The 27,402-nt window shown below is 38.8% G+C and overlaps 1 protein-coding gene across 1 annotated transcript in view; it reads right to left on the bottom strand.

Annotated features, from left to right (window-relative positions):
- Nucleotides 1–27,402, bottom strand: part of klhl29 (kelch like family member 29) — a 543,161-nt gene that overhangs the window by 203,308 nt on the left and 312,451 nt on the right. Inside the window, exons 4-5 of the mRNA XM_008117088.3 lie at nucleotides 21,060–21,201; nucleotides 18,871–19,413 (exon numbers count right to left, since the gene is read on the bottom strand). Of these exons, the coding sequence (XP_008115295.1) occupies nucleotides 18,871–19,413; nucleotides 21,060–21,201 (685 nt within the window). The remainder of the gene's footprint in view (nucleotides 1–18,870; nucleotides 19,414–21,059; nucleotides 21,202–27,402) is intronic.

Here is a 27,402-nt window from a genome sequence, read left to right as displayed (position 1 = left end):
TACTCTAATCTCAATTTTTGGTAATAAGTTTTTTATTGTCTATTATGAATTTTGTTGTTGTTGTGTGATCTTAATGATGGCATTGAATGTTTGGCTTTTATATGTATGCAAACCGCCCTGAGTCTCCATGGGGAGAGAGAGTGGTCTAGAAATAAAGTATTATTTATTATTCTAATGTTCAATCAAAATTAACTCTCCCATAACTTAGACATATTTTTACTCTCTGGCACAACAGAGAACAAATCTGCAGCCTCTTCTCTACGACAGCCCTAGAGTATTTAAAGAGTATTTAACTAATTTAAACAGTGCAACCATTTCATCCCTCAGTCTTCTCTTCACCAAGCTGAAAATCAGCTCATTCAACATTTCCTCATATGTTTTTTTTCTCCACCCCCCTTATCATGTTTGTTGCCTTTTTCTGAACCTGTTCCAACTTGTCTATATACTTCTTCAAATTTGGTACCTAGAACTGAATGCAATGCTCTAGATGAGCCCTGATAACCACAGACTATTATTTTCTTCAACTCAGAAACTGCTTTTGTTAATATCTGCTAAAATAGTATTTGCCTTCTTTGCTTCATACTGCTACCCATATACAACTGATGATCAACAATAACCGCAAAGTTCTTTCCCCACGTAATACTGGCAAGCCATGTCTCCCGCATATCATGTACCTGTGCATTTCGTTTTTGTGGCCTAAATTTACAACTTTGCATTTGTTGCGCTCAAATTTCATTTTATTAATCACTGCTTAATTTTCTAGTTCATCAATAGTCATCTAAATTTTGTTTGTATCTTCCATTGTATCATCTATGAACTTAACAAGGATTCAATCCACTCTGTCATCTAAGAGTCATTGATAAAGATGTTGAAGAGTAATGGTATATACTCCAATTAAGAGCTCCTTGCAGATTTCAAAACTGCTACTCTTTCAGCATAGTTTTCCAACCAATTATGGATCCAAATGGCAGTGTTTCTTTCTAGTTCACATATAAACATCTTGCTAATTAAAATAATATGAGGGAGTCTTATCAAATGCTTTACTGAAATCTAGATAAATGACATCCACAGCATTCCCACCATCTACTAAATTAATGACCAGATTAAAAACAATTATAGATAAACAGAAAACTCTCTCTCTCTCTCTCTCTCTCTCTCTCTCTCTCTCTCTCTCTCTCTCTATATATATATATATATATATATATATATATATATATATATATATATATATATAGAGAGAGAGAGAGAGAGAGAGAGAGAGAGAGAGAGAGAGAAATTTTCTAGAGGCATCCAGATTAAATAACTCCTTCCCTGAAAAGATTCAGTTTCTCAAGATCTTTTCCAGTTTGCCTAGCCTTTAGTTCAACTCTTTCTCTCCCTTGCCAATTAAACTGTGACCTTTTATTTTACCCTTGGTTATATTGCATTTTAAATAGATTAAATATGTTTTAATTGCCTTTACTGTAAGCTGCTTTTCTATATGCGGAAACAGGCATCTAAAGCATCTTAAAAACAAACAAAAACTGATTTGTAAAAACACAACTGAGGTGGTTTTCAGCATTCTAAGTGAGGGCTTTGCATTTCACCGTGTTTGCATTTCACTGTAGTATAACACATATATGAAATTTTGAACAGTGGCTTCGACACTAATGGCTTCCTCAGCAAAACCATTTCTCACTTGAAATGTGCAGATGTAGAGGAAAGGATGTCCAATCCATCCAAAATAGATAGGTGATCTTGAGGTCTACACAGTGTCCTCAGTTCTTACAGAAGGCAGAGAGTTTGAAAATGATGTTCTAGAAAATGGAGAACATAAGCAAAGAATCTATTGTTACTGTCCTTAGGCTCTTTCTATGTAACTAAACATATTAAGGTAGCTATGTTTATGAGTGTGTGTCAAGAGAAAATTATTTCTTCATATTAGGCAGGCTGGAAGCAGCATCTCACAGATGCAATGCCTTCATTATTTCCAAAACAGAAATGATACTAATTATATCATCTGTCTTCATTATAAAAGCTAAACAAAACTTTTCATTCAAAGAGAACTGCCATTTAGTCAATTAACAGGTAATGACCCATAATACAAAGAAGATTAAAACTGGGAATTACATTCATGTTAGTTTGGTTCCCTGGCTCCCTTCAATTTTGTTCCTTCAGTGAGTGGGAAGAGCAGACTCTTCACTAATTCTTTTCCATTAATGGTTTCTCGCTACCCTTGGGAGTTGGTCCAGAAATCTGTACAACCCAAATGAGAATAAAATTGACTTTTAAACAGATCATTCAGTTCTATGATGTAAACAGCTTACTAAGTCAGTCTGGCACACAGGCAAAAATTAACTTGGCCGTGGCACAGAAACTACCTGTTCAGTGGTTCCTACTGTACAAAGCACAAAGCTGCAAAACAGTCACGACCTCTACAGCCATGCTTATTTACACCTTTGAGCTACCTGCTTACATTAATAATACCTTTCTAATCCAGGTGAGTCACTCAACAGGACATAGCTTAATATTAAAACCTGACCCTTGTGCAAGCAGCTCTCTTGCTAATCCAACAGCCACTAAAGTAAATGACTTAAATGAGAAGCACCAAGACCAAGGAAATGTTTAAATAAGGTCTAAATGTTTGCAGAGAGATCACTAATTATTCATTAGTGCCTCCCACCTTTGAATCAAAGGGAACAAACATGTGAGGATTAGGCTGAGGAATAGCGCACCTCTTTCAAATAAGATAAGTTAACCCCCAGATACTATTAATCATCATCCTATGAAAAGTGCAGTCCATTTATTTTTTTTAAAAGAAAACTGATTGTCCTAGACATATGTCAGCTCTATTTATTTGTCTTAATTTTCCTGCCTGACAAATTGTAGACTTAGCTGCTCTTATTATTATCAACGTATACAGTACAGTAATTGACACATTCAGACATCTTCATTCCCTCATCTTCAAACTCATCACTTGGAAAGATATCTTACTGACTACATTCGAAGTGACATCTTTATCGGGCTATGGTGTCAAAGCAGAATCTGGCTGTTCAGTATTGGGCGCAGGTGAGGGATGGTAGGCAAAACTATTACCCTACACAAATGTTGGCGTGCACCCTGGGATTTGGCCAGCAGTCCCTTGTGTTGAAGCATTGTGGAGATAATTGGCAAACATGTTTCCTCCCAGGTCTCTTCTTTGACACTGTGATTCTAATCAAAGAACCACAACCATTCACTGACACTGAATGAATATTCCTGCCACAAAGGCAGCAAAGGCTCCCATGCGATCAGCCGATTTCCCGAGAATAATCTTCAGATATTTTGATATGGTGTCAATTAGGTCCACTGGAGCATGAGAAGAGCAGCCATAATGAAACGATTGCCAGGACTCTGACATCAGACTCTTATCTCCAACAACCTTTGGGTGGCATCACTGAGAATTTGTGAGACAAAGAGAGTGATGACTGTGTGGCCTTAGACTCCCAGTTCATCAGTATCTGTGTGGCGAGAGAGAGCAAAGAGGACACTTTCATCTTATTAATGATAATGTACTTATTATAATGTCCAGAGGGAGGTGCATGTAATCTGGAAGAAGATTAGAGTGACCATTCCTACTGGAGGTCTGGTTTGGATTCTACTGTGAAGTGGAGAAGAGCCTTCTTGGACCAGTAGATAGCCCAGGTGAATGCTGCTGCTTCTTATTTATTTATTTTTTTACAAGATTTTGACTTTTCAGAAATACAAAGATAACATAAACTAAGGAGAAATATATACACAAATAAGAACTTTGAATTTTCATATAAACCCCACTATCATTATATTCATATTGTAGGAAAAGCGGCTGTGGCTAAGGGACTATGAGTTGTCCCAGCCCTGTTATAGTAACACAGTCTTGGTATCATTTTGTTGTGGGGAATTAAAGAGTGCTGATGACAGTCCCATAGTGTTCAGTTTCCTAGTGCATTTACAATTATAATTGTAATTATAGTTGCAGTGTAATGCATTAAGTGACAGAAGGTCTTTAAACAGTATGGTGGAAATTAGAGTAATTTGAAAGTATCATTTTATGGCCAAAAGATATATCCCAGATGCAAAATTTATTTATTGTATAACTACAGAGAGGTTTTTTTTATAAAAAAAATCAAGAACAGATATTTCACAAACCAGATTTGGTGTCCAGTCTACCAGAAAGAGGATTGCAAAATATTTTTTTTAATGATAGCTGATGTAAAAAACAGATGACAACAACAGGAAAAATAATACAAAATATTTAGTATTTGGTTGTTCTTGTAAACAAGATCTTGTGATCTACCTAACTTCTGGTCAATTGTTGCATTCTTTATACAGCATTTATAAGGAAAAGTAACTTCACTCCCTCTTGTGTTGAAGCTCTACAGAATGATTATTACTATTGTTTGCAGTGACTGCTGATCAAAGTCTAATGTTGCTGCAATGGGCCCAAACCTTATTAAATTCTTACAAATGTATAAAGGAGTGTTCCATATTTGTGACTGCTTCACATTTGTGATCCTTTTTTAGGGGATATACGGGGACCATGAAAGCCCCCCAGTCCTCACTTATTGGTCAACGACTACTACAATTTACAGGGCTTTATTCCTCTGTCACTTAAGAAGTGATTGACTGATGTTCTCATCCCCGTTATATAAGCAGTCACAACAGTGAGGAGGGATTGTGACAGGGCTCCTAATTCTGCATGTTGCACAAGGGGGTGGAAACGTGAGTCTTGCTTCCTGAGCGACTGGGAATAGTCCCTTGTTGATCACAGTAGCTGCTGAGTTTTAAATAGGAACTTGGGGGTAGAGTTGGTCCAGGAGTCACTATGCAGCTACATAACTACTGTGGTTACATGGTGCAAAGAAGATTCCAACCAGCATAATCCACAGTAAGATAAGAATTCCCATTGTGAAACATTTTTGTGGATAAACTTTCTCAAAACAGAAGTCTCATTGTTTGGAATAATAATGTTCTGCTTAGAAGGCTCCAAAGAAGGAGCCTCCACCACACTCTGCGGGAGAGAGTTCCAGTGCCAAACAGCCCTCACAGTGAGGAAATTCTTCCTAATGTTCAGGTGGAATCTCCTTTCCTGTAGTTTGAAGCCGTTGTTCTGTGTCCTAGTCTTCTGGGCAGCAGAAAACAAGCTTGCTCCCTCCTCCCTATGACTTCCCCTCATATACATGGCTGCCATCATGTCTTCTCTCAGCCTCTCTTCTGCAGGCTAAGCATGCCCAGTTCTTTAAGCCGCTCCTCATAGGGCTTGTTCATTTTAGTTGCCCTCCTCTGGACACATTCCAGCTTGTCAACATCTCTCATTACTAAATTACAAAAAAAGAAAGCCAAAAAAAGGAGCGGGGGAACACTGTTACATGGAATAAATGCCACAACATTACCGTTTCCTATAACTCCTACCATACCAACAAATCAAAAGACAGGTAAATATTTTCAACAGATGTTGCTTTTTCCACAAGCAGAATCAGGGTACTGTGTTAACTTTATAAAAAAAACCAATGTTTTGCATTGCTATATTATTTAGCAAGAACACCAGCTTGGATCCCAAGGATTGCCAGTAATGTTTCCCTTGCTGAATAGGGTTCTCCTACTGCTTCCCCCTATATTTTGGGGACACCTGAAATTGCACGGCTATATCACAGTGAGTTACAGCCAGGGTGGTGGTGGTGTACTCCTTCCTTTTACAAGCAGAATCATCATCCTATCTCACTATGAGTGTAATGAGCACAAGCCAGGCAGCTAAAACATCACTCTACTCTTTTGTTTTGGTAATAATCCATGGAATCACTGTTCAGTTATTGGACAAAATACAGGACAGGGAGCCTCATCACATTAGTGTTGTAGGTCTCAAGATTTGAATCCTACTCGAACCACAGTACTGAAGCAAGTACAGTAGAGGTGACTGGATAAAATGAGCCAGTTGCACAAAGCTTTAATATGCTCAATGGATTTTGTATGTGCTTTTTTCATGTATTTTAATTTTGGCAGTGTATTTCTCTGATATTTATACTGTGAATCCAATGGCTTATGCTGATGCTATTAGTGCTATGAGGCTGGGGGGAAACTTAGTAAGCCAGTGATGAAATTGCTATAGGGATGAAGTAGATCTCAACCACATATTTTTGTAACTCATTAAAACACTGACAGTATAAATCGATTGCTCTATAACAAAAAACAGAAATACCTTGTTAACGCCTAAAAAGGTGATAGTACAAATAGGCCTCTTCCAATCTACAAACCATATATTATGATCCATAGCTCCAGATCTTTTGCAAATTCTCTTCCTGTTTGATTGACCTCTTTTGACAATACAAGCAGTCAATGAAAAGAAGAAATAAAACAAAAAGTGGATTTTGAGCGTCTAAAGCTTTTAATTAGTTATTTTCTAAATGTATTTTCTATTTTTGTTAACAGAAAAGGAATTAAAGTGCCTGATGCTTTCCTCCAAATTATTTTTAATATGGACCATATCTAATGCACAGGCTTTAAAAATAAAAAGTAGACAGAAGAGTTTGGAGGTTAAATTGCCAGCTATGGCATCCCTTTAAGCAGGAGCAGGAATTATGGGGACTTCCAGAGATTGCTGAACTACAACTCCCATAAGCCCTGACTGACATAGCCGATGGTGAGGAATACTGGGAGCTGTGATACAGTAACATCTCCATATCTACATGTCTTAGAACTGATAAAGTAAAGGTCAGAGGTGCTTATCTGAGGTTCTTAAATATTTATAGCAGATCAGAAGAGAGTGCTGTTCCTAATCTCTGTCACTGAACCATGACAAAATAGGTAACACTTCTTTTAACAGAACTGTGTTTGTTTTAATATGTCCACACTGCTTTAAATTGTTTTCATGTGTTGAATGGCATTGTAGTGATTTTATTGATTGGTATCCTGCTCTGTAGAGAAAGTAGCTGCACTAGCAGTGTGACCTTGGAAGTTGTAGTGCAAAAATGTAACTTTTACAAACTCCTGACAAGGTGCCAACCCTTAGATCCACAGATGACATGTTCCAGGGGCCCTGGTGGATACTTGAAATCACAGATAATAGTGATCCATAAACACTTTGGAGGGGAGAGGAATATTTTTTGGAGCAAGGGTAAGTGAAACCATGGGTATTGAACCTGTGGATACTGTATAAATTTGAATCAAGGGCTCAAGTTTCCCCCTAAATCCATCCTGCTGGGAAAATACTTGAAGAAATGTAGTTTTGTCAAAAGTAGACATGAACATGATAATAAAAATTTAGAAATGCCATTTATAACAACCCATTCATCTTCCTAATAATACCAGTTTAAAAGCTGGCAGAGACAAAATATCAGTCACCATACACTGGGGTGGCTCTCTTGAAGTAGTATCACTGAAATCCATTCATTCATTTTAATTCACAACCAAAAATAACAAGCTTTATTCTGAGAAACCACACCACAATGATACCAGATGATACCACAATGCAGGCTCAGAAATATGTTTTTTGAAAGAACATTGCTCAGGCACTCATCTCTGAGAATATAGCAAAATAGGTGAATAAGACTGCATTTATAGTCATTATTATTTTTATTATTTTCCCTTTCTTCAGATCAACTGTTTGGCATGTTTCACATATAGATATTCCCAGCAAAATTTAGGACTCTGGTCAACAGGGTTAAAGTGGACCAAGAAATTACCTAGAAACACTAAATTTAGTCTCATTTAGTAACAGTACTGAGAATGCTCCTGGATTGCTCCTGGAATGCTAATGAGAACGTATCAGACACAGCTGTTTTGCAAATCTATGCGGCTTAGGACGGAGACCCACATACATTCTACCATCATTATAAGGATTGTGCAATTGCTGCTTTCGTTGGATCTTGACAAGATGTCCTGCCACTGTGAGGTCAAAGTGTGCCAAATATAGAACTAGCTTAGATCAAAGGCAGCATGACAATGTCAGTTAAGCAAGATATCAAGAAATTAGCATGACGGATAGTGTTTCTGGGTATGTAAGAACAACTACAATACTGCTTGAGAAAAGCAGAACCCGTTGGGATCTTTGTTCCTACTTGCCCAGGAGGGAAAATGCATCCAAATAATTACTGGAAAAGAGCAGAGTAAAAACCTGGACACCCCCAAGACTAATTATAAATCACCAGAGGAACGCTGCAGTAAACAACCTATTTTTTTCCTAATACTTCTATGTTGTATTTAACAGACTTTCAACTAATTTTTCATGCCCCAAGTTCTAGAAAATTTCTGTAACTTACATTTTTTCACATGGGAAGCAGAGCTAAGACGTGACTTGAAAGGGAATCCTGTTTCTATATGGAATGATTCCTTATCAGGGAGAAAGGAGAACTGAGAGTTTAGAAGCAGAACGGGGGAATGAGCCATTTATGACAAATGCAGTAGGGAAAATGCCTCCCTCAAGAAGAAGCCATGGCAGAATTAAATTCCCAGTTCATATATGAATTACTTTTAATCTACGAGGGGAGGGGGTGCATACAGTCACTAATGCCTATACTGCACAATATAACACGAAGCAAACATGTGTCTACGAGCAGTTCCTATTCATATCCAAGCACACAAAGAAGACTAAAGAACTGTAAACACTAAAGTTTGACCTGAGCAATTCCGATATGCCCAATGTTACATTGTGGGCCAACTCCTCTACAATATGCACAGCATTTCTTTTTGACAAAAACATGACCTATTCAATTGCCTATAAACTTCCACACTCTTGAATTTCTATGAAACGTTTTATCAAACAGCCAAATCCAGCAAACTAGCATTGGAGATGTAATCTATACTGAGGATGTTCAAAATTTGAATTTACCCAACAATTTTTATGAATCAGACATTGTCCCTCATTCCTCCGGGGCACCACAACTTCTCATAACTTCCATTTCTTTTAAAATTGGGAAAACGTCCCTATGGCTTCTAGGGACCAAGGTGAATGTTGGTTTATTGTGAGGGCAAGCCTGTCGTTGGCAAATAAGGCATTAAAAAAAAAAGAAGAAGTGATTTCTGGTTGTTCCCTGTTGAGTAATAAAGCCCCTTCTCTCAAACTTTCCCGGATTCCTGTCCAAGACCCAGAAAGTTTCACAAGTTTTTTGGAGGAGCTTGGAGAGTGAAGTACAGCTTTCTTACATCTTGAAGTAGAGTATGTGCACTCCTCAAAATTGGTCAAGCTGTTCAGCACCATCCTAGGACATCCTTCTTAAAGTCTGGAATGTTAAATGGACACCTTCAAATGCTTTATAGGCTACATGTAGGCTCATTTTATTGTCTTTAAAAAAAAGAGAATAAAATTAAAATTACATTGTTTAAATCCTTGAGTCTAATCATGTCCAAGCATGGTTTCCAAGGATGATTTTTAAAAATCTCAGTCATGTGAGGAAAAGACCGATTTAGCCTCTGATCCAAGCAGAATCATGTTCTCTAAAAACCTTACCTTATAGGATATCAAAGAAGCAAAAATAAAACTAGTTCTGTGAGATATTAATTTTAAAGGATATCTTTTATGTTCAGTCATCAACACAGGTTTTTTCTTTAATGTTCCCAAAAATTAGACAGTAAAATAAACCACCTGCTCTCAAATAGCGAAAACTACCTCAATTTTGGCATGTTTGAGGTCTTCATATTTTTCAATGCTTCTAAGACTCCTTGTCTGGCTAATACAAAGGTTTATGTGAAAAGGGCCCCGTCTACACGGCCATATAATCCAGTTCAAAGCAGATAATCTGGATTTTTATGGCATGTAGAAAGGGCCAAGGAAAGTGAGTGCAGCAGGAAGTTGAAGAATGGCTAAGTAAGGCCCCAAAAAGTATTTGCAGGTGGAATATGGAGAAATAGTTTCCTGTGTTCTCCAATGATTCTAAGATTTTTGGAAATCTCTTTACTTTCCATTTAAAATAGCATTTTAAATTGTCCCCTATTAACAACATGGTCTGTCGGTTGCCAACTGTAGCATACCCACTGTATGGCTACCAGCTTCCTCCCAATAGACTTAAAAATCAAGGGAAAGCTTCATGAGAACCACCACTCCTCTAAATGTTCCTCCAGCACCAGCAAGAATATCCTCTGGCAGCTAAACCAGGCAATTCCAATTGAATGGCCTCCCACAAGGGTCTCCCTCCAGGGGTAAACCAAGAATGGGCAACTTGGAAGTCCCTGAACAGACTCAGAAGTGGAGTTGGCAGATTAAAAGACAATCTTGCAAAATGCCACTATCTAGAAGAATTCTCCACCTTGTGTGACTGTGGAGCAAACAAAGTAACTCTGCATCTGAATGCTTGTCCACAATGCCCTGCCTCATGCACAAAGGAAGAACTGTTTAAAGCTCTAGACCAGGTGTCCTCAAACTTTTAAAGCAGAGGGCCGGTTCACAATCCTTCAGACTGTGGAGGGGCCGGAAAAAAAAAAGATCAAATTCCTGTGCACACTGCACATGTCTTATTTGTAGTGCAAAACAACAACAACAATGAAAGAACAATACAATATTAAAAAATGAAAACAATTGTAACCAAAATAAACCTATCAGGATTTCAATGGGAAGTGTGAGCCTGCTTCTGGCCAATAAGATAAGGTAAAGGTAAAGGTTTTCCCCTGACGTTAAGTCCAGTCATGTCTGACTCTGGGGGTGGTGCTCATCTCCATTTCTAAGCCGAAGAGCCAGCATTGTCTGTAGACACCTCCAAGGTCATGTGGCTGGCATGACTGCATGGAGCGCCATTACCTTCCCGCCAGAGTGGTACCTATTGATCTACTCACATTGGCATGTTTTCAAACTGCTAGGTTGGCAGAAGCTGGAGCTAACAGCAGCCGCTCCCGCCGCTCCCGGGGTTTGAACCTGGGACCTTTCGGTCTGCAAGTTCAGCAGCTCGGTGCTTTAACACACTTCGCCACTGGGGCTCGGCCAATGAGATAGTCAAGTTAATTAGGATTGTTGTTGTTGTGTGCCTTCAAGTCATTTCAGACTTTGGGCAAGCCTAAGTCTAAAATTATTTATTTATTCATTTACTACATTTATTTATTACATTTATATCCCGCCCTTCTCACCCCGAAGGGGACTCAGAGCAGCTGTATGAACATACAATATATTATATTATTAGCATAGCACAATATTAGCATTATATATTACTATATTGAACTATAGCACTATACTGTAATATTATATGTAATGTATATAATATAATTAATATTATTATATGGTATTATTAGTATTATTTTGTATAACATTATAATATTATTATCAATATTATATGTATATAAAATATATTATGTTATTTAAAATGATATAAAATATTGTATTATAAAACTGAGGGCGGGGGCCAGGTAAATGACCTTGGAGAGCCGCATCTGGCCCCCGGGCCTTAGTTTGGGGACCCCTGCTCTAGACAATGCAGTCACTGTTAACTGTTTTTGGTCTAAAACTATATAGCTGCTTGTGATTTCTTTATTTTATCAGTTTTAAACTTATTTTATGCAATGCCTTTGACATGAAATAAATAAACAAACAACATTGTCTTAATATTGATAGAAATTCTGATAAGGGAAAATGAAGTAGAAAATTTAATAAAGAAATTCAGCTGTATGAGATATTGTGGCTCTTGTGATGGACTAAAAATATTAAAATAGTTTGAGATGTCACTTTGGTTTGCTACCATTTATGCTTATTCTATATTGAAGATATGTCCTACCCTCAACACATTAAATGTTATGCAATTTTTCCACTCTGAAAATCCAACACCTCCACTGTGCAAATAAAGACTTTTAAGGACCCAATAACAACAGATTGAAGATTTGTACCATAAGACTCTGGAATAGGTCCTAAAATATGGTCTAGAGAAATGTTAAATATGCATAAAATCTATTGGGGAAAAGAAGCGAAATGCAGTGCTTTTACTTTCAATTTCAATACAATTAATTTAATCAAGACCTTTGGACTGATTCAAAAGAACTAAAGTGTTGATTTGATTATGTTTGTTATTTTGTTTTTTTTCAAACATTTCTGTGAGAGAATGGACCAAATGCACAATCTTAGAAATATTGTATGTAGGGCCAGGCTTTAGAACAGCAGGGTAACCACCAGCTGCAAGAAATCTTACCAATCAAAAGGTTGTCAGTTTGAAGCCCGGGTCGGGGGTGAGCGCCTGACCTTCAGCCCAGCTCACTGCCCACCTAGCCAAACAAAAACAGCTGTGAGTAGATAAATAGGTACTGCTTAAGTGGGGAGATATTTCAATGGCACCATAAGGAAATACCAGACAAATGCCAGCAATAAAAAAGGGGGGAACGTCTGTGAACAGGGCTCTTCGACATGGAGGATGGAGTGACAGCACCCCCCCCCCCGGTTTCCGGAACTGAGCACAACCTCCAGGATGCTGAAGATGGGAAATGCCTATATACCTCTATCTGTATTGTTGTCTGTCCTGTGTATAACAGCATTGAATGTTTGCTGTATATGTATTTTGTATTCTGTGATCCGCCCTGAGTCCCCTTCGGGATGAGAAGGGCAGAATATAAATGCTGTAAATAAATAAATAAATAAATATGTGGTCTTTAAAAGAATTTTAAATAGTGTGATACTATCTGAAGCCCTCGCATCCAGAGAATGACATGGGCTGAGAAAGGAGAGTTGGTGACAATATAGTGTGAATGCCATGCATTTCCTTGCAACAAAAAGTTTTGGATTGGGCTTGAAGAAAAACATTTCTACATACGCATGCCCCACCTTACTATGTGTCCATGCTGCTTTCTCCTTCCAGTGGCATCTTTTTACGTTTCATGGAATCATAATCAAAAGGGGAGCACTAACCTTCAAAGTGCTCCTTTCCACTGGGTTACTGTCAAGAGCCACTCTGCAGCAGACAGCATCAAAAGATAGAAGTTCAAAAACTTATACAGAATATCTCAGGCATCATCAACTGGATCCTAGTCCATAGGTCTTCTTGGGCGGGGGGATCAGTTTCCCCACAACAGAAGAGTAACCTTCAGGAGAAATAACGAATCCACCAGGAAATACATTGAACTCTATCATGGGGTCAGTAACGCCATTACTGTATGAAGCAACGCAATTACCTATTCCCAGTTCTTTTACATTTGGATTTTCCAAATGTAATAATGGCAGCAGACTAATCTATTTTTAAAACTCTTTCATCTAACATGTTATACTCTTAGGGAATTTTCTGTTCTTCCCCGGCTTAGTGAAAAATAGAATTTGAAAGATAGCCACTTGTAATGCATTCTAGCTTCTGATCATTAAATTGCAAGTACCACACACTTTAAACTATACCGCTTCTCCAGGATTTTTACAAAAATGCTTTCTGAAGTGTATAAATGTAGTTAAAGTTTTTTTTTCTGTTGATTGAAAAACCCTGTCAGCTGTCTACCCTAATTTTAGTGGGAAGGTAATTTTATCTGAATTGCACTCTAGTGTAGACGTCAATGGCACTTAAAATGAAATACAAGGTAGCCACTTATGGCTCCTGAAGCAGTAAAGACACAGAAATCTACTGTCTCTAATCACATTCTTAAAGCCCACTGCTATCCACTTTCAGCTTCCCTGGATTTCAAGTAGGAGTATTGAAACTGCAGGCATTGAGCTTAACTTCGTGTTTGGAAAGTAGCAGATAAAGCAATCATTTCTTCTGATGGGTACAAATATCAAATGATAAGCATTACTCCTGGTCATGGCAATCCACCCTTAGCTTTCAAATTTTGATGTTGGAGATCATCACATACGACAACAGAATTGTTGAATGTACTAGGAAATCACTGCTGTGCTTTTAATAAAAGACAGTAGCATTTGGGTTGCTGGGAGTCTTCCGGACTGTCTGACCATGTTCCAGAAGCATTCTCTCCTGAGGTTTCGCCCACATATATGGCAGGCATCCTCAGAGGTTGTGTGGTCTGTTGGAAACTAGGCAAGTGGGGTTTATATATCTGTGGAATGTCCAGGGCGGGAGAAAGAACTCATGTCTGCTTGAGGCAAGTGTGAATGATGCAATTGGCCACTTTGATTGGCACTGAATGGCCTTTTAGCTTCAAAGCCTGGCTGCTTCCTGCCTGGAGGAATCCTATGTTGGGACATGTTAGCTGGCCCTGATTGTTTCCTGTCTGGAATTCCCGTTTTCTGAGTATTGTTCTTTATTTACAAAGGATTCCCTCAGTAAGGAAGCAGCCAGGTTTTGTAGCTGCAAGGCCATTCAATGCTAATTAAGGTGGTCAACTGCAACATTCACACTTGCCTCAAACAGACAAGAGTTCTTTCTTCCACCCTGGACTTTCCACAGATATATAAACTCCACTTGCCTAGTTTCTAACAAACCTCACAAACTCTGAGGATGCCTCCCATAGATGTGGGTGAAACATTGGGAGATAATGCTTCTGGAACATGGCCATACAACTTGGAAAACTCACAGCAACCCAGTGATGCCGGCCATGAAAGCCTTGGACAACACAGTACCATTTGTTTATAATATAGACATGTTTATATAATTTAAATGTGTAGTTTTATTGTAAACAGGAAATCATCTGACTTGGGTCCCATATTGGGTAAAAGGGGATATAAATCAAAGAAATAAATAAAAAAGTAGATTATCTTTTACAAAACTTTAAATACTTGAAAATACTATCTCTTCTCTGTGCTACCAGGGAGGAAGAGACCAATTAAATCTTCATCTAGAACATAACTTTATGGCATTAAGTGATAAAACCTAAACAATTGGTTCCTTAAAATATATGAAAATATAATAACATAAAATGCAAACGTTACTTCACTTTAGAAATTAATTGGACTACATCATTCACTTTAAACATTAATTGGACTTTATTTCACTCATATGTCAAACAAATGTTGACCTATTGCAAATAGGACCTAATTCTTATAACCTTTTTGTTTTGAGTAGAGATTACTATTATATTTGCCATGAATTTGTTTACTAATATAAGAGAAAAAGGCTATTAAGGGGACACGTCTTAGTAAATATACACTGCAGTACAGACCCTGCAGGAATACAGCTCAGCCAAATGAAACGTAATTAGGGAAAGCAAAATGTGAAATTTTAAATCAGTTCACTAATGATGTATAAAAACATCAGTATTCCTTATTTTGAGTGGCAAGACGTGTTCTTTTCATTTGGGGAATTGTGAAGTAAAATACTAGATGAGATAGACAAGCAAAAACAATAAAAATGAAGTTGATGTATTTTGGGCAGAACCAGGGAGTTGGGGCAGAGAAATAATGATGAGATTGTAATGAAAAAGCTTTTTAAGGCCATCTGCACTAGAATTTCCTCATACTGCTAGCAAACATTTGCCTAAAACGATTCACAAAATCTTGTAAAAACTGTTTCTACATCAACTCTATTCCTGAAACATTTGACACTGCTTCACTACATTTCCTAGGAGCCCCCAGTGGCACCCTTAAGCTGGCAGGACTGGTTGATGACTTGAAGGTTGCTGGTTCGAATCCAGCCCGGGGAGAGCGCAGATGAGCTCCCTTTATCAGCTCCAGCTCCATGCGGGGGGGACATGAGAGAAGCCTCCCACAAGGATGGTAAAAACATCCAGATGTCCCCTGGGCAACGTCCTTGCAGACGGCCAATTCTCTCACACCAGAAGCAACTTGCAATTTCTCAAGTCACTTCTGACTTAACATGAAAAAAACCCTGCATTTCCTATTCAAATTCCTTCTCTGGGGTATTTCCCAGCTATGGCATACAAGTTTGAAATAGAGCATCTAGAATGGATGCATTATTCTGTTATAGCATTCTGTTATAAACTTAAGATGCCTTCCATTGGGAATTTTTCTAAACATGACAAAAACATATAGCTCAGTCACAGAATTGAAGATTTTAAAAGTGATTCTGTATCTGATGTTTTGCCATTAGGTCTGACAAGAGCTTTAAAGTAGAGATTATGATGAATCCGAAGAAAAAAAATATTTTCAACGCCACAAACATTGAGCTTTGTATTCATCTGTCATCTATATCTAGATGTTTCACTGTTTCCCTTAAATGGAAAGGAATAAATCAGATGCTGATGACTGTAAATAGGGAAGCTAGTAAAATCTAATTCACTAGATAAGAGCAGCATGCTCTACAATTTATGAAAAATTGTAAAGTTAATACATTGACAGCTGTCATCAGTCAAAGCTAATATCTGCTTTCTTCTACATGAGATGCATGCATTCTAGGAATGGATTTCTCCTTTAATTCAAAGTCTAGACTGGAAGATTTGAGATTTCTTTATTAGGAGTATAATACAGAAATAATGCTTTTATGAGCATCCTATAATCATACAAGAAAATTCTACCTTTTGAGGAAAAAAAGAAAGAAAATTGACATATAAGTAAAACCAGGGAACCGCAGCCAGTCATGGTTTGGCTTGCATTTGATACATGTTGAGAACATAGGACACTAGGGTGTACTCAAGTTTGTCTCAAAGATGTGGTCACAATGGATCCATTATGTGAAAACATCTCCTCAACTTGAAATATATAAAATCAATTTGGACGCACAAGCTTTAACATTTTTACAGGAAAAAAAACTACTTGCCAACCTTGATTTCATTGGGAAACATTTATTTGACAATTGTAGGCATACATGGCAAGCCAACAGCCTCCAGTGACATCTCGTGTTCGTTCAAAGCAAACGCTCAAAAACCGTGAAAGTACTTTGGTTCAGAAATCAATATGTTGAAGCAATTGCTCATACAACAGGGCATTTGGTAGGGATCTCTTCGTATCAAAACTAAAGGTATTTAATGTGAAGGAAGTTCTTTAACACCAAGGCACACATAAGGTTTTAGTATACTGTAATCCTGGACCTTTTTTGCATATGCAAATTGTTTGGCACACTTCTTGGAAACTCTGTGGCCTTTTATGGTAATTTAATAGTTTTTCTTAAGCTCCACACTATTTTGGTTTCGAAATGGTAAAGATTCTTTCCCCCCACAAGAGACACGCTAATTTGAAAAAATAAAACAGAACCCAGAGATTAAATTGAAATGGTGTTACAATGACTGGTACAAAGCTGAATGCCAAGTATAAAGCTCTAACAGTTGCAATGCAATTAAAGATCTGTCATAGTGTCATAGAAACAAGGTGAGTCAAAATATGTGTTTGTTTGTTACGTTCCAGGGAGAAATCCCAACCTGTTATGACTTGCAGCCATCTCGATAGTAATAGATAGCTATTCGATTTTTCTAAGAAAACAGCATCTTCCCATTATACAGTGTTTCTCACCAGCAACATATCTCCTTGGGACAAATTTGAGAACCTGGCATGGATGAACTGTACAGTCGATATGGTGCAAAGTGAACTTGAAGCACATAGAGAAAATAGGTTTCATACATTCCCTTTGTACATTTAGTGTTTATCTATCTTTCATTTCATTGATCTGCTAATTTTCCAAAATGGATCTGAACAAGGATCACATGTGGCCATAACTGTATAACCACATTACTCTGCCAGCTGCTGTGCTAGGATTCTCTGAAGTCCAGGTTGCAGGTGAACATCCACAAGTGCTCTGTGTTCGGAAGGACCTTTAAAGCAGTGGTTCTCAACCTGTGGATCCCTAGGTGTTTTAGCCTATAACTCCCAGTTTACCAGCTGTTTGGATTTCTGGGAGTTGAAGGCCAAAACATCTGGGGACTCACTGGTTGAGAACCACTGCTTTAAAGCAAGGTGTAGGAAAAGAGTAACTCTCCAAACTTGTTGGACTGAAACTACGAACACTCCTCATCTTTGGCTATGCTGAGTGGAATCCCACAGCCTGTGGAAAGTTGCACTTTGTACACACCAACTTTAGAAGCTGACTAAAGTCATTATCACATTGAGATATACTCCATTTTTGACTCTTTAAATGCCATTCAGAATGGGTCCCACCACATGATGTTTGTCCCATTTTGTCAGTAATCCATTGAAATCCGTCTCCAAAACATTGCAAAAACAGAGTAATTTTACATGGGATTCTAATCATGTTTTTTATTTAATACGATTCTGAAGCGTTGTTTTTATGTCTGATCGGAAAATTAGTATGCATTCCAAATTAAGATCTCTTGAGAATAGTAGTTCAAGACTTATAGGCTATGTCACTGTGCAATATTGGGGCGGGGGGGGGGGGGGGGGGAGTGACATAGGGAGGCATTCCAATGGATAGGGAGGAGCCAGACTTCCATGGTTTGATGAATCATAGTGCAGTATTTTCAGAACGTACGAGTCGGGTGTGATGGGGTTAGTATGCATTCTGAATACAGTACGCATTCAGTCCTAAAAATATATGGGATGCATACTGATATAAATGGAGCATATCTCAATGTGGTAAGGTCCTAATTCAGTCCATTGCTAGAACTGACTGAAACATCAGCTCAGTTCTTCCTTAAAAACTGGAAAAAAATATCCTCAAGTATAACATCAAACAGTGAAACTTAGAAAACAAAATTTAAACAATAAAAGCCCTGGTCTTACAAGTAAGTGTTCCTCAGGAGAAAAAAAAACAACTCTAAAGGAAAGAGAGACAGCTGCCTCATGTGCTTTGAGATATATATTTCTGGTGTTTTTTCCTGAAGGAAAGTGTCACTCAGGACGCAAATAAGCGCACAGGTTCCCTCGTCTTCTCAGAAGAACCAGTTTGTTATCTTTAATTCATGAAAACCTACCACAAAATGCAAGACAGGGAATTGATGATGGAGTGCCAGTACTCAGGAAAGTCAACACTACGGGCACTTTAATTGGTGAGAGCATCTCTAAAACAGGTAGATGGCAGAAGTTAAGTGTTACACAGTTCATCACAGGCACAGACATACGTCTAAGTTTCTAAGTATGCATCATCCCAAACGGCAAGCACCAAAAGCATGAAGGGTTGTGGGCTGACCTACCTTTTGGATGCCAAGGGTCTGTGAACTCGTACTTCCCCACACCAACAGTCCGTAGCATCTGCACCCCATTTGTGTTGTCCGGGCTCCCCATCTGGTTAGGAGGAAGCTGAGGAGCAGCCTGCCCATTGGTAGCTGGAACACTATTAGGTAGGGCGGCCGAAGGCAAAGCTGGCGGTGGCGGAGGCAGAATAGGGCAAGTCATGTGACCGTTCCCTACCGTACTGTGGCCTGGGTGCGTCACCTGGCCAACCCCAGTCATAGAAGACATAGCAATGGGCTGGCTGTTAGTGTACAAAGGCTGGCTTTGCAGGTTCACAACCATGTTACTCAGCGGCTGTGAAGGCTGCTGCTGAAGCCGGTAATGAGCTGGCATTAAAGGAAGCTGGGGGGTAACATGCGGAGGGAGTGAGGGTGTAACTCCAATGACAGGGGCTTGGACGTTCACTGCTGGGCTGAAGGTCGGAGGTTGAGTCATCCCATAAGAATGAGTTATAAGAGTTGGCTGGCTACCTGCTGCAACTGTTGTGACCCATGGAGCTGTACCTGGAAAAAGGAAAGCTAGCAATAAGAACAATCCTTTCAAAAGAGAAAGAGAGAATCATAGAATCATAGGGTTGGAAGAGACCACGTGGGCCATCTAGTCCAACCCCCTGCCATGCAGGAAAAGCACAACTGAAGCACATCTGAGAGATGGCCACTCAGCCTCTGTTTAAAAGCCTCCAAAGAAGGAGTTTCCATCACACTCTGAAGCAGAGAGTTCCACTGTTGAGCAGTTCTTATGGTCAGAAGCTCTTCCTAAAGTTTAACTGGAATCTCCTTTCCTGTAATTTGAACCCATCGCTCCGAGTCCTACTCTGGGAGGGCATAAAGAACAGGGGTGGACGTTATGGGGAGGGAGTCAGGAGGCAGGTAGGGGAGGGGAATGGTAACCCATATAGGTCATTTTTAACTTGTGGAATTGTGCAATATATTAATTCTGATTTGGTCAGCACCTTAAACACTCTGGCCCAGACACTACTTCAGCCCTGTTGGCTTGTCTGCAAACTGCCTTTTTACATTTAATGTTTTAACTGTTTACTATTATTAGATCTATTAGTAAACATGCCCTAAATGTTTGATTTATATATTTAAATTCCTAATTTTTTAAAGTTGTTCTATAAGTACACCCGATGTTTATTATTTCATCTATTTTGTTATGTTATGTGGGCATTGAATGTTTGCCAATTTTCTGTTGTAAACCACCCTGAGTCCCCTTGGGGAGACTTATTATTATTATTATTATTATTATTATTATTACTCCTCCTCCTCTAGGACAGCAGAAAACAACCCTGCTCCCTCTTCTTTATGACACCCTTTCGAATATATAAACATGACTCTAAAGTCTTCTCAACCTTCTCTTCTGCAGCCTAAACATACCCAGCTCTTTAAGCCGCTGCTCATAGGGCATCGTCTCTAGACCTTTGATCGTTTCAGTCATCCTCTGTACAATCTACATTCCCTACTCGCCACCCACCAATGACTCTATCAAGTCCCTCACTTTTTACATCACAAAAAGGTGGAGAATTTGGAATTATTCCAGAATGGTAAGTGGCTTCAGGTGCTACAATATGGCAGGAAAGCACAAATGTTAGAAATACTGATCTACCAGTGATGCAGAATGTTTACAATTTCAGACATTTTCAGCTTTGTGCGGCTTAAGTATATGCTTCCAAGAAAATTAACCTCTTTCCCCAACATGTTTTCATGGCTCCCTGACAAACACTCTGTGCGTATAATAACCGTGTTCCAGCCACTACAAAGAGATTGTAATTAGGCGGCTGGCACAGCTGCGCAATGCATGATATGTGTCTGGAAGCTGGGAATCATTTCAGGTGGCTCTGGACATAAAAAGAGGCCTTGAAGTATTATGCAACGGCTTGTGTGTGTGTGTTTTGTTTTAACCCTGGCAAAGACAGAGATGGTTGGTGGGGGAAAAATGCTTTAATGAACTTGCAGGCATCTTACTATATTTATAGTGACACAGGAGTAACCTGAAGAGGGTCTTTAAAACTAGAAAGAAAAGCCAGTGAGAGCATTTAACAAAAGGACCCATGATAAAGTCTTATTTAGAAAGGTAATTGGAAACAGTATGTTGAATTTGCTTTGAACATTTCCCTACAGCAGAATTACAAACAAGGATGAGAGCATACCTGGGTTTTCCGTCTCCCTCATCTGTTTAGGTGGTGGCTCATCTGTGTCCCAGGGCGTAGACTGGTTGATGGGCGTCTGTCCCCACCTGACACTGGTTGCTAATCCTTGCGGCTGATTCTCTGTCTTGGATATGCAAGGCGTCTGTCAGAGAATGAGACAAAAGCATATCCAATTTAGACTAATATACACGGAACCCCGCAGGCATTTTATAGGTTTCTGTAACAGCTGCTAGAAAATTCATATTGCATTTATCGAGACTTACATTACCAAGGCAAGCTAATTGTACTTGCTATTTTATGAAAATTGATCACAATTATAGTTAACACAACAAGTATAAAAACAATTTCTTGAATGTATTAGTATGCAAAGTGGGATGCATTCACACTGTAGAAATAATGCAGTTCAACACCACTTTAATTACCATGGCTGAATGCTATGGAATCCTGAGATTTGTACTTTTTCAATGACTTTAGCTTTTTCTATCAAAGAGTATTCCCAGCATTGAGCCATCGCAGTGAAAGTAGTATCAAACTGCATTAATTGTACAGTGTAGATGCTTCCGTGGCTATACAGTCTTTACAATGTGTATGGACTGTTTGTGCGATTGGTTTGGCGCATGTTAGAGCAACTTATATTGTAGTCATTTGCTGGCACAATTTAATGCAGTCATCAGACATTATTTCTAAAACTGCTGCACATTAATTATATTTTTGGGCATGATTATACCTTCATGCTGGGATAATTCTTTCTTGATTGTATTTCTAAAAAAATTAAACAAGCAAACAAACCAAAAATGCCAAGCCTATTTCCTTTAAAACTGAACTGGAGCAAAATGGTCTAAAAGAAAGTAATAGTATTTATTGTTCAACAGTTTCAAAAACAGAACCAACACATAGCAACTTGTGAAAGTCGGCTGTAAAAGAGACTAATGTTTCAGGATTGTTAAAACAACTGCACAGTGCTGAAAAAAGCAAGGCTCAATAATCATGAAGTGAGGGAATAACCAGAAAGACAGCTCAATATAAACTATCCCACAAAACTAATGCTGAACAAGATAACAATTGAGCTTCCTGAGGAGGAGGGAAGATCCTTACAGATTTGTAGGCGGAAAAAATGAACTCCTTACAAACTTTGAATAAGTTGAAATTTTTTGACAAAAAACTGCCTCCCAAAACCTGGGTTGACTTATACACAAATCAAACCTGGAACAGGGTCCAAGCATGAAGTCAGTAACAAGAGTCAGGAGCAAGACAAACTCAGATCCCATTATCGCTCTTTAGCTCAAATTGGAGAGAGAAAGACACCTTTGCCTTTCTCCCCAGTGGGATTTATCTCAACATGGAGGAGCTTGAAAAAAGCTTTGTGGCTGCTGTTTTTGGTGCTTGAGATAGAGCGGAGTGGCAGTGGCCATTTTTAGTAATGGCTTCCAGCACAAACCTCTGCAGAGAGACAGGGCCACACAGACTTTTACTGTAAGCCCCTATTAAAAATGGCTCACATATGAAAAATAAATGTATTTTTAACTCATTCAGGTGTTTAATATGTTTTAGTGTAGTGAAATTATTTATGTTTTGAGCTGATCAACTTGCACTAATGCTCTTCCTAAGCCATTCTGAATTTTTTTTAATATAGTGTAGGATATTATAACAACAACAACAGAATACTTATTCTCTGGGAAATCTACTTCCTCTTCCTGACCCATCTCACACAATGAGATCAACCTACCAGATATTTACAGATTTATGGAGAAAGAGAGAGAGAGAGAGAGAGAGAGATCAAGCATTTTCACAAATAGAGCTTCCAAACATTGACAATACAAGGTAGTGTTCCCCTAAAAGAAGTAGCTATTTCAGGCACAGATGAGAGACGTCTGTATGCATTTTTCGTGCTCATACAGGTGATGATCACTTTCAAACTTACAGAAGCACACTTGCTACACATAGCATTTGCAATCCATGGACGCAATTGCTAAATATGCCAATCCAGATCTGTTGAAACTATTTTAAACTTATGTTTCCTGATCCAGTTGGGAATGCCTCTTGGGGAAAGCAGTCATATTTGCCAAACTGACAAAACAGGAGACAAGCCCATTCTCCATTAATAAAATGCTATTCTCCTCTTCCTGCACAGAATATTTTAACAAAACTTGTATCTTAACAGTGCAATAAGTTTAAATGCACACATCAAGCATATTAGGATCAAACTGCACTCCAAAGGTATTGCTTTTTCAACCAGGAAGAAGGCAGAGTTTAAAGCAGAATCCCAATACCAGTAATGGTAGAGCACAATACAGACAATACAATCTGGAGAAGGAATAATCCATTTCATAATGATATTTTTCAACTTAATTTAAAAACAACTCCACCCCCAAAAGACCTGAATGCTACATTATCTTTGCTATTTAAAAAAATTGCTAGCTTAGAATTATTGTCCATTATCATACAAATGACTGCCTTTCATATTCAGGAAGCTTAAATTATTTAATATTTTATTTAAAAGGATAATTGTGTATGTGTGGTTATGGGCAGGGAAACAGGAACATCCTTTTTATATTTCATTATCTGTGATGTTCACTGGCCACTGGAAAGAGATGGGCTTCATAAAAAGACTCTGCAGACATCACAGGAACTAATTGCATTATGCTGTTCTTTTCTCTTTAGCTTTCATGTTAGATGCTTGTTTGAATAAAAAAAACATGAAAGAGACAAATTGCATGAAACACATTCTCAGGTGTGCTTTTCAAAGGGGGTAAAGGAAGGTTAGTACTTGGGTGGGAGACCGTAAATGAATACCTATGTTATCGGCTATATTTCAGAAGAAGGAACTGACAAAACCACATTGCCTACAAAAATCCTATGAAATTCATAAGGTGGCATGCGACTTAAAAGCACATTGTTGTTTTGGGTTGTTTTATTTCTCTATTGATCTAATACAAATCTTGCAAATACTAAAAAAAATAGAAAAATCAAATACTTAGTGGGCAGTTATAGATGATGATACGCCAGCACATAGTTGCTGAAAAGAGAAGGAAGGAGAGTTCTCTCCCTTCCAAGCATGATGCTAGAAACAGGGGATGTTCATGACATTTTGCTACCTAAAATGAAATACAGGTTGGAGGCTATACTCTATGCCCTGCTGAGCCTTGCTGGTGGAAGGAACTAGTGATATCCACCAGCTACTCAAATCTAGCACCACCCGTGCTATTACCGTATTTACTCAAGTATGATGCACCATTAACTTTGAAGGTGTGCATTGCAAAAAAAGGATTTGCTGTGAAACGTTATGCAAGGTTGTGACCACGAAAAGGCTGGTGGGAAACTGCGCCTCTCCGTCAGGCCTTCTCACCAGCCCTTTCAGGGTTAAGCCCTTGTGCTGGCTGAACTGCTGACCTAAAGGTTGGGTTGCTGACCTGAAGGTTGCCAGTTGGAATCCACGAGATGGGGTAAGCTCCCATCTGTCAGCTCTAGCTTGCGGGGTTATGAGAGAAGCCTCCCAGCAGGATGGGAACACATCTGGATGGTCCCTGGGCAACATCTCTGTAGATCGTCAATTATCTCACATGAGAAACGACTTGCAGCATGTTCTCAAGTCGCCTCTGACACGATTTTTAAAAAACCCAGCCTTTTTGTGGCAATCCTCAACTTCCCACCAGCCTTTTCATGGCCACTGCAGCCTCTCCCTCCTCTGTCCCCAGCTGGGATATCTTGCTCAAGAGCACTGGTGGGTTTCGGTGCGCAATTCTAATGCATTATCAAGTTTAACGCATACCTCAATTTTAGCTATATAATTTAATCAAAAAAAGGTGAGCATTAGATGGTAATACATACTAGTTGAAATCCAGAAGGATACTGGCAGAGCCCAAAGCCTATTTCTGCTTCCTACCCCTCTTTTTGTGTGTGCAACCTACATTCCTATGGAGCCTCCGGTGGCCTAGGGGATAAAAGCCTCGTGACTTGAAGGTTGGGTTACTGACCTGAAAGCTGCCAGGTTCAAATCCCACCCAGGGAGAGCGTGAATGAGCTCCCTCTTTCAGCTCCAGCTCCATGCGGGGACATGAGAGAAGCCTCCCACAAGGATCGTAAAACATCAAAAATATCCGGGCGTCCCCTGGGCAACGTCCTTGCAGACGGCCAATTCTCTCACTCCAGATGCAACTCCAGTTGCTCCTGACACGAAAAAAAATCCTATGGAAAATTAGATTGGGCAAGTTGAGGGGAGACCAAGTAGCAGCTTGCTCTGTTTCTGCAGATGGACACATAATCTCCTGGACCTCTTGAGGAAGTACAGGAGGTGTCTTCATGCTTCTGGCTGCAGGATCACAGCCATTATGTCTTCAAAAGTCACCAATAGTAGTATTCTTAAACTTAGGAGATACATTGCATGACAAACATCATTTCAGCCTTTCCTCTCAGCGACAGTAGAAAAAAATCCATCATATAGAAACTACAATAATTTGAAGAGATATCCACAAAGATCTGAAAAACGACTGAGTTTGGAAACAAACTACTTTGTCAGTATGCCCAATGTTCAAGTTAAATTGCCACTGAGCCAAACTGTGGGCAACACAAGACTAAATTTTCCCTGAAAACTTGCTTATTTCTTAAGATAATAAGATGACTCACAAAAACGGTGATTAGCTGATCTTTATAAATGGATGTTCCATTTTCCTGTCTACCTGGCTAGCTATCTGAAGTGTTTTGGTTTCTCAGACTAAGCAAAAAACACCTGGGTTATTCGTGGAGTATATAGCCCTGGGAGGCACAGAGAAGTAAACTCCGGAATCAGACTATTGCAATATGAAAAACAGTTTTATTATGGGGGAATTGTAATCAAGCTGTAATACAGAAAGATCTAAGGGAAAAATGACTAAAATGCAGGGGCTTTATTAAATAAGTCTGTATTGGTTACCTGGGGCGCTAAAAACATTTGTTCAGGTCAATTCAAAGAACCCCAAAAATAGCTACAAATGCCAAAGCCTTTGCTTCTAAATTCATGTATGCCTTTGTTATGTTCCAGAAACAAACAGCATTGGAGATGGAGGGGGACTTAATCCAATTTTTCTTTATTATGGTTATAATTGGGGACTTAGAATATTAGAGTAGAGTTGGAAGAGATCACATGGGCCATCCAATCCAATCTCCTGCAATACAGGAAAAGCACAATCACAGTATCCCTGCCAGATGGCCATCTAGTCTCTGTGTAAAAGCCTCAAAGGAAGGACAGAGATTGCTCCTAGTGCTCCATCTGTTGCTAGCTCTCAACTCAAAATACTGCTCATATGTCAAAGCAAATTTGGGCAGAGCGATTGCTCTTAAATCAAAATGCTCTTAAGTTGGGATGCTCTTAAGTTGAGGTTCCACTGTACCTTATAGTCCTCAGAGACAGCTAGAGGCCTTGTAGAAAGCTAACCAAGAAAGCTCATTCAAAGTTGAGACAACATAATGAACATTTGAACCAGGAAATCAGATAGCAAGATATAGTCTCTCTAGCAGACGCCTCTTTGGCAAAGCTTGATTTGCTTAGACCAGTTGTTGCCCAGATTATAAATGCAGTGATACTAACTAGGACAAATCAGCTGTGAGTCCAAAATGGAGTTTGCTTTGGGCATGTTGCAAATGCAGTACCTAGCTACATGTCATTGCACATCCATCTTAGTGCTGGAGCATCAACCAATCCAAAAGTTATACTATGCAATAATATTTCCTGGGATGAAAGATGTAGGATGGTGTGTGTAGTGTAACAAAAGGATGATTCATGAGGTTTCTTTTTTCCAGGCAGTAAAATCAGTATATAAATCACATAGTCCCATTCAACTCCTCAACAAGAAACCATTTCCTCCCCTCTATCACATGTGGCATTATATTTGGCAATTTATGACCCCATCTGTTTACTTATACCCAGCTCAAACTTTAAATTTGTTTCTGAGATATGCTATTTACTTTCAACTGAGAGTATTCTGACAACGTTGGGGTGGGAGAAATTCTCCAGATTTCAAAAAGTGGTAAAATTAAAAATAGCCTTTGCCTACTAGTCTCATTTTCCCCTGTACTCTAGAGAACATTTTTAATTTACTTCAGCTTAGCATTTGGAATGTAGCAGCCAGCCAGCTAGCAAGCAAGCATAAAAACAAAAGCAATTTAAATGCTTCAAATGCTCTCAGATAAGCAGAAACATGTTAACTGCATACAACAGTTTGCTAGTAACAACATTCAATTTTACATATGATGCTATTTATTTCTAAATATTCAGGCTACATGCCAATTTCTCACCTGTAACACCTCCATACGAGGATTTCTTATTCAGTGTTAGCCCAAATTGTTCTGTGGTTTAAAAATGGCAAAA

Source organism: Anolis carolinensis, chromosome 1 (assembly GCF_035594765.1).
Source record: "Anolis carolinensis isolate JA03-04 chromosome 1, rAnoCar3.1.pri, whole genome shotgun sequence".
NCBI lineage: Eukaryota > Metazoa > Chordata > Lepidosauria > Squamata > Dactyloidae > Anolis > Anolis carolinensis.
Note: the sequence above shows the minus strand (reverse complement) of the source record. Positions and strands in the feature narration are given on the sequence as shown.